This window comes from Protopterus annectens, chromosome 7.part0, assembly GCF_019279795.1.
Source record: "Protopterus annectens isolate FY-2018-M chromosome 7.part0, PAN1.0, whole genome shotgun sequence".
NCBI classification, from domain to species: Eukaryota; Metazoa; Chordata; order Ceratodontiformes; family Protopteridae; genus Protopterus; species Protopterus annectens.
In genome coordinates this window covers 739,299,308-739,307,584 of record NC_056739.1, presented here as the reverse complement: position 1 = coordinate 739,307,584, position 8,277 = coordinate 739,299,308, and the positions used below count along the sequence as shown (strand labels likewise).

At 40.8% G+C, this 8,277-nt stretch overlaps 1 protein-coding gene across 1 annotated transcript in view; it reads right to left on the bottom strand.

The window, feature by feature from the left end:
- Positions 1–253: 253 nt before the first annotated feature.
- The window catches only part of LOC122805843 (C-type lectin-like), a 45,892-nt gene continuing 37,868 nt past the window's right edge, over positions 254–8,277 (bottom strand). The window contains exon 7 of the mRNA XM_044076097.1: positions 254–477. Coding sequence (XP_043932032.1) covers positions 396–477 — 82 coding nt within the window. The 3' untranslated portion in view covers positions 254–395. The remainder of the gene's footprint in view (positions 478–8,277) is intronic.

Sequence of the window (8,277 nt, the reverse complement as noted above, 5' to 3'; positions counted from 1 at the left end):
AGACCTAACATTTTAATTTTATTTGCTGTATAGAGTTTTCCAGAAGTTATTAATGATCACTGTTATGCTGTTAATGCTATGTTTAATTATAGATATAATTAGCTATTTCCTTGAATTCTTGTTCATTTTTGCTGATGTACTGTGCACAGGGGAATTTGAGTTTGCAATAAAGTTACTTGATAAAAAAGAAACAGAAACAATCCATAAGAAAAATAACATTACACATTAGTTTTTTATTTTTATGTTTATTTTGAATGTGCTCAAGAAAACAAAAAAAAAAAAACATTAGTTGTGATACTGGAGAAACTTGATGCTGTTTGACCTGCTTTGACATCTAAATGTTGAGAACACCAGGCTGGCACTGTGTATTTCTCTGTCAGCGTAAGGATATGAATTTACTGAGTCGCACCCATTCCTCGCATAGGTTCACGTAGTACAGTGCATCCTTCACACGGAGAGTCAGCAGAACATCTACTGCTAAACACAAAACAAATGACATAGTTAATGTAAAGGTCTGGCTCGAAGGTATCATCTCTCCTGTCAGTCTGTATTCTTCCTGTTAGATCATTTATTTATTTATTTACCCATTGCATTTGCTTGCTGGAAAACTCCAGCTTGGTAAAGCCCCTTTACAGAATTGGCTGGGAAGAAAAGCATCACAAAAAAACAATACAGTGTTTACATTCTTTGTAAGAGCAAAACATACAGTGAAAATGTTTACTACATGGCATTAACTGTAAATCGTTACATAACAAGATAGTTAAGAAACATGACATTGTTTACATACTTAATGATGCTTAACAATCAGAATTATATATGACGGGTAAAGAGTGAAGTTATGTAGCAGTATTGTCCTAACAAGGTATTTATTTGAAGTAAGGATAGAAAGGATGTCATTTAGGAGGAAACTGTATTTGAAAATAAATCATATGAGGAGAGAAAGCTGGTATAACGAGTCAAGAGAAGACAGGATTACATTGATGCAAATATATTTTATAAGAGCAGAAAGAAATCTTTTTGACTAACAGAGTAATATGATGCATTATGGGTACATAGTTTGATTATGAATGACAAACAAATAAAGGAGTAAAAGCAGAGGTTGTTTATAGCTAGTGATAAAATTGCCTAAACGGGTAAATCCTTCTTATCATAAAAAAATACGGTTAAGCCCATTATTCCACATAGGGTTTTTCTTTCTAAAAGTACATTTTCTGTTTGAGACTGCAGATGTACATGAAAACAATCTGCCCTGATGGGGAAGCAGCAGGAGTTTTGCATGATGGTGATATCTATAATCATTGAAATTCATGCCAGTTATAATTGGGGGGATCAGAAGGGATCAGAAAAGATTAAACTTACTAACATTTCTGGTTCTTTACAGTATGAAAAACTGAGATTGGTATCATTATATAATGACTCTTAGGAGATGCCACGAATCAAATTTTCCTTTCCAAGAGACGCTTACATTACCATGTTGTCATATGCTGTCACAGCATTGTATCATTACCATGTCATCTCCCTGCTTAGAAAACCTCAGGGGGAGGAATGACATTGCAACAGGCCACTCACCCTAAGCTTAGAGAGGCTACCACAACTGTAGCTACATCACCTGTAAAGGAACTGAGTACCCTTGACCAAATGGTAAAAGTGGCCAGTGACCATTCGGGGAAATGTGGACTTTGGAAAGAAGTCTCTGGAGCAAAATTAGCACTGGGTTTGTTTGCTATTATATTGGCAATGTCAATTAGATCTAAATAGGTGGTCCCTTTCTGAATAAATTCAGAGCAATGCTGGCTATTTAAGCAATAACCCATGCCTGGGTGTGGGTAATGCTGGATTTACCCACGGTTGGTGTGGTTTGGTCACGAGGGCGAAGCCCGAGTGGCCAAACAAAGACAACTGTGAGTAAATCTAGCATTACCACCAGAAGTTATTGCTATTATACAATGATATTATTTAAGAAAAAAAATACTTACTTTTCTTAAATAATGGCATTGTATAATGCCTCTGTGCTGCCCTTCTGCAGCTGTCTGGTATTCTGCGGCAGTTCTGATGTGCTGCGCATGCGTATGCTTATGCAGTACATTAGATCTGTGTGTGGAAGCAATGGAGAAAGCAAGATCTCCGTTGCTTTTTAAAAGGTGTCTCGCTATGTTAAAGGAGTTTAACATAGCAAGATAGCTTTAAAAAAAGCAACGAAGATCTTCCTTTCTCAGTTGCTTTTTTTAAAGCTGTCTCAGTATGTTAAACCCGTTTAACATAGTGAGACAGCTTTAAAAAAGCAACGGAGAAAGGAAGATCTCCGTTGCTTTTTTTTAAGCTATCTCACTATGTTAAACCTGTTTAACATAGCAAGATTACAGCAATGGAGCTCTTCCGTTCTCCATTGCTGTAACAAAAAAAAAGAGACATATTAATGGAAAAAGTCCAGGCGACCGGACCTTTTTCATTAGTATAAGTCTGATTTACAACGGGCACGCTATCCAATCAGCATGCACATTTTAGAATATTAATGGGGGGGGTCATTGTATAATATCAGTTTACTATCATAGCTGAAGAAAGATGCTACCTATGCTCATGAGCAGCATTAGGAGACATAATATTATTTTGCGATTCTTTTTTTATTAATATTATTAATATTTTTCATATTATCCTTGATATGATGCGTTTTTTGGATTTGCTGTATAATTTAATCTTTTTTTCACTTTTATTGTAAATGTTGGAGGACCACCAAAGGAGTTTGTTTTCCAGTGTTCAGTTATATTTTATTCTGGTTGAAATTGCCAGCTCTATACTTTTATCTAAATGGGTCTATCGTTGGAGCTGATGTTGCCATGAGTGAATTTGGAAACCTTGTCATAGAATTTGATGAGGTTAGTACATTTGAAATTCATGAATTCTGTGATAGTTAATATTATATCTAGGTATTTTCTATGAACATAAATGCCCTTTGCAAAGACAGACATGTTACCTTATCTCAACAGTTAGTAGGAAATGTTATATACACAATTCCTTCCCCCATTCCTCATGTACAATTAAATAGGAGTTAACAGTAAATTTTACAGCATAAGCTATATATTTGTTTATAATGTACAAAATACTCGAATGCAGGATTTTAAGCGATTTCTAAATCAGTTTAGCTCTTTTGTCATGCAGGTCAGATCTCAAGTAAGGTAAAACGTATGTATTGTGGCTAAGAGAACAGAAAATAAAGTTTGAGACTATAGCTACCTGGTTGCTGATAGCTTCTCATATGAAAACTGGGATTATAAGGTCAGTGTTTTTATCATATTGAAATGATATAGAGCAAAAGGTTCATAAGTTCATAGGCAGGTACTAGGCTATCAGCCTGAGGGCATAATTAAGCCTAACCAAAAGTGTCTTGGCTTTCTCCACCCATGTAGATTACATTCCTGCCCCTCTATCGAGCAGAGCCACAGACGTGATCCCAGGGGTGAATTTCCTACTACCCATCCACTCATCAAGGTTTTTCTTGAAGAGTGCTAATGATGAGCTCTGCTTGATGTGGATGGGAATTTTGTTCCAGAGCATTGGAAGTCTCTGGGTTAAGAATCTATCCCTCCAGCATGTCCTATTTATTGTTGTGGTGAGGGTTAGGGTCCCTAGAGCATGTAGCTCAGGGAGATTGGGATTTCTTTAAGTGGAGCATGTCCATCACTTCCGGATTTGACATAGCTTTGTATGTCAGACAGAGATCTCCTCTGGGTAAGTGGTATGCGACCGAGTAGAGTTGGAGTTTCTTGAGCTGGTCGGCATAAGGTAGCTGTTTGAGACCAGCAATCCTCTTGGTGAGATACTTTTGGGGCCTTTCCAGTTGTTGTAGGTGTCTTGTGAGGTACATCCCAAATGGGGCATTGTATTCAATGAGGGGTCTGATAAGTGATGAGTAGAGGGGGACAATGACTTCCTTTTTTCTAGATTTCTAGATACAAACTGTTTTGTGATTGGGTGGGCCACGTAGAAAGATTTTCTGACCACTGTGGCAATGTGATTATCAAAGGAGAGGCGACTATCCACTTGGGTCCCAAGGTCTCTTATCACACTTTATGTGTTAAGTGAACTTCCCCCTATTTGGTAATTCATGGGTACCGTGTTTTTACCAAAGGGGATGACAATGCACTTTTTGGCATTTAGCTTGAGGCCATGGTTTTGGCACCAGGTATCTGTCTTGGTGAGGCCCTTTTGCAGAATGTCTATGTCAGCAGGGGAATTGGTTATGGCACCCAGTTTGCAGCCATAGACCCTCAGTGTTCACTTGCACTTCGGAGAAGAGGAGAGGTCCCAAGACTGAACCCTGGGGCACTCCACTTGTCACTGGTACGGAGTCGGATCTGGAGTCTGCAACTCTCACCGTGTGGGTTCTGTCCATGAGCCAGTTGGCCACCCATCTCGTGATGTAAGGGTTTATGTTAAGGTTGGTGAGTTTATTTATTTATTTTCAGTTTGATTACCGGGGAAGTCCACTGGGCCAAGAAGTGCCCATTTTCAGCGGAGGCCCGGGGAGAAAAGCTCCGCAAGCAGTTGTGAATGCGATAGGTTACACAATGTAAAAGGTAAAATACAAGAGACAAATTTTTACAGACAGGGAAAATCACATGCATAATATACATCATAGACAGTGCAATATGGCAAAAGAAAATTTTTTTTTTGTCTTTCAATGGCAATACAGAATTTACAGTATTTACATATTTACAGTCAAGTGAAAGTCAACAGAATCAGTTTTGGAGGAAGGAAAAAGAAACTTGAGGGTAGAGTGGAGCAGGAGTATAGAGAGCTTAGAGAGGGAAACCCCTAGAGTTTATATAGGCTGAAAGCAAGGACATTTCCATTTGGATGATAGGTATAAGTAAAGTTGGGTCTTGAAGGATTCAGTGTTAGGTATAGTCCTAAGAGATAGTGGGAGGGAGTTCTATTTTTTACCTAGGGAGAAGGAGAGTAGAAGCTGTCCAGCAGGACGTTTAAGTTTGTGGATGGAGATTAGGTTTTGGTGTTCAGATCGCAGAGATCTGTTTGGGATGTATGGGGGAAGGATGTTGTTTAAAGCTGGGCATTTATCTGGGTAGAATATTAATTTATGAGCGGTGGTTAGTTGGAGATAGTCTAGATGGTTAGGGAATTCTAACCAGTTTAGAGATTGTAGTGTAAGGCAGTGGTGTGTTGAGGTTTTAGATTTAGTGGCAAATTTAGAGATCTTATTATAGCAAACTTCAAGTTTTGAGGAGTTGGAAGCAGACAGATTAGTTAGAAGGGGGGCTCCAAATAGTAGAGAGGGTAGGAGGTAGGTAATTGCTAGGTTCAGCCTAGAGGAGTTTGAAAGAAATTGATTATTCCTATAGAGCATACCTAATGTTTGGTGGGTTTTCTTTATGTTTTGGTGTATGTGGAGATCGAATTTAAGGTGTTCATCTATGGTGATGCCTAGGAGTTTTGCAGACGGGACCACTTCAATAGCAGTGTTGGTTTGGCTTAGGACCTTGAAAGCGTTTTTGTCACAGGAGGACACCTTGTTGGGGAGGAAAATTAGTATTTTAGATTTATTGTAGAGTTGAGGGAGAGATGGTTTTGGTGCATCCAGTTCTCTGTAGTGGAGAAAGCTATTTGTGTTTTGGTCAGTAGTTCGGGAATGTTAGAGGCGGTACAAACTAGGGTAGAGTCGTCAACATATTGGATGACTGTAGTGTCGGCCAGCAGTCCTTTTGGTGAGGTACTTTTGGGGCCTTTCCAGTTGTTGTAGGTGTCTTGTGAGGTACATCCCAAATGGGGCATTGTACTCAATGAGGGGTCTGATAAGTGATGATCACAGCCTCACCACAGGCTATGTGCCTGAATGGGGGATAGTATCAAAGGCTTTAGCGAGGTCCAGGTAGGCTGTGTGGACCACCTTGCCCTTGTCTATGACCTTGGTAACTGTTTCAAAGAAGTCTACCAGGTTTAGGAGATATGATCTACCTTTTACAAATCTGAACTGGGTAGCATCCAAAGTTTGGAGGTTACCAATGTCTTTGTTTAGGAGTTCCACGATGATATGTTCCATGGCCTTGTAGACCAGGCTTGTCAGACCAATAGGTTGATAGTTCCATGGGTCTGTGGTGGCTCCTCCTTTGTGGAGTGGGATAAACATTGCTCTGCGCCATTCAGTGGGCACATAGCCTGTGGTGAGGCTGTGATTGAACATGGAGTTTAGGTGGGGGGGGCTAGTTCATTTTGAAGTTCGTTTAAGATGCAGCCAGGGATGTTGTCCGGTCCCATGGAGGCTGTGTTTTTGGCTTTAGAGAGTGCCATTTTTACCTGCGTGTTTGTGATTAATGGGTCTGTACAATCGTATGGTATAGTTATAGGCCCTTTGGGGGGTGAGAGGGGAGTAAAGTTAGTACTGAACCTATCTGCCAAGATGTTGGCAATATCAGTTGGCTGTGTATATTTTGTGCCATTCTGCTGTAGCTCAGCGCAGATCTGAGTGTTGCCATGGAGATTCTTGACATAGCTAAAGAATGCCGTGTGGTTGGCTTTGGAATTCGTGGCAATTTTTCTTTCAAAGTTTGCTTTGGAGGATTTTATGAGGGATCTCAGCGTCTTACTGAGGCTGACCAGGGAGCTCCTCCATTCATGGGTTTTTACTCTCTTTTGCAACAGTTTCTTCCTTCTGTTGTAGAGTTTGTTAATGGCAGGGGACCACCAGACTGGCTTCCTTTTTTTGAAGGATAGCATCTTGGTTTTGTTGGGGATAGCACGATCCATGCACTCATGCAGCTGCTTGTAGAGTGCATTTATGTAGGATTCAGCAGTCGTGACTGTATTATCCATTTGCAGGGGCATCGCAAAGTTAGCCACCTCTGTTTTGAGTAGCGTGACATTCGCTTTGGAGAAATTTTTTGCGATGGTTTTCTTGTGTGGGGGTGGGGTTAGGATGTGGATATCTAGGGTGATTAGTTTATGGTCTGATCTAACCAGTGAGGAGTTGATCTCAGGCATTGAGCACCAGTCACCCATGTTGGTAATGACCAGGTCCAGAATATTGTTGCCCCTGGTGGGGGTGTTGACAAGTTGATTCAGGGCATTAGAGTTTATAAATTCCAGGAATCGTTGAGCAAGGGGATTAGTACAAGAGTAGTTTTCCCAGTTTATGTTAGGGTAATTGAAATCACTCATTATTAGGGTACTTGGTTGGACCCTCATTTTTTCCAATGTCTCCAGGCACGAGGAGTGTGGGTCCGGGGTCATGGTGGGGGATCTATAACAAGCTACAATTTGGAATGCATTTTTGCCCAGGGTTAGTTGCACTTGGATGATCTTAGAGGCATTGTGTTGTGCAACTAGTCTGGAGGTGTAGATATCATTGATGAATATGGACACATCTCCACCCTTAGTGTTTCGGTCCAAGTTTTGTGGCCAAAACGTGTGGTATAAATTATAGCCTGGTAGTGCTGGGCTGCTCTTGGGAGCCTTAAACCAGGTCTCATTTACTGCACAGATATCGATGTTCTCCATTTTTGAGAAGTGCCTGGAATGAGTGCATTTTGAGGTTTAGACTCCTAACATTGAGCAGCATTGCCCTCAGTTTTTTGTCACTTGTAGTTTTTATGGTGGTAGGTTTGTTTTTTTAGCCTTGCCTAAAAAAGGCACTATGGGGGTGGCAAAAGCCTTGTCCAATATCCAGAATCACAGGGGTGACAGGTGCAGGCCATCTTTGGTGAAACATCGTGGCCTGTCAAGCATGTCATCCCAAGCAGACAGATACTGGATCCCCTTTGAATGACACCAGAAGCTTAGGCAATTGTTGAAGTTGATCATTTTATCCTTGTACTGTGGTACCATTCTTGGTGAAGGCAGGATGCTACTCAGGGCTAAGGTCATACCTGCCTGGGCTACAAGATCGGAGAGCTCTTCCACGTCTCTTTTCATGTAGTCCAGGGAGGTACATCTCAGGTCATTCACACCAACATGGACAATGACAGAGTCATATTTGTATTTGCTTTGTAGTGACCTGAGTGCATGCATTATGTGGTGGATTCTGGCACCCAACAAGCAGCTGACAGTAACCTTCTCTTTGTCCAGCCTGGTGAGTGGGATGTCAGTGTGCCTGACTATAGAGTCACCTATTACTAGTGTGTTGGGTATGTTGTTTTGCTTTATGGGCTGTGGTTGTGTGGCACACCGAGTTTGTGAGCTATGTGTTGTTTGGGATGTGTTGGTGGGAGAAGATTGCTTGTGTGTCTGCTTTGGAGGTCTATGTTGCCTAGGCAGATTTAGATTTTT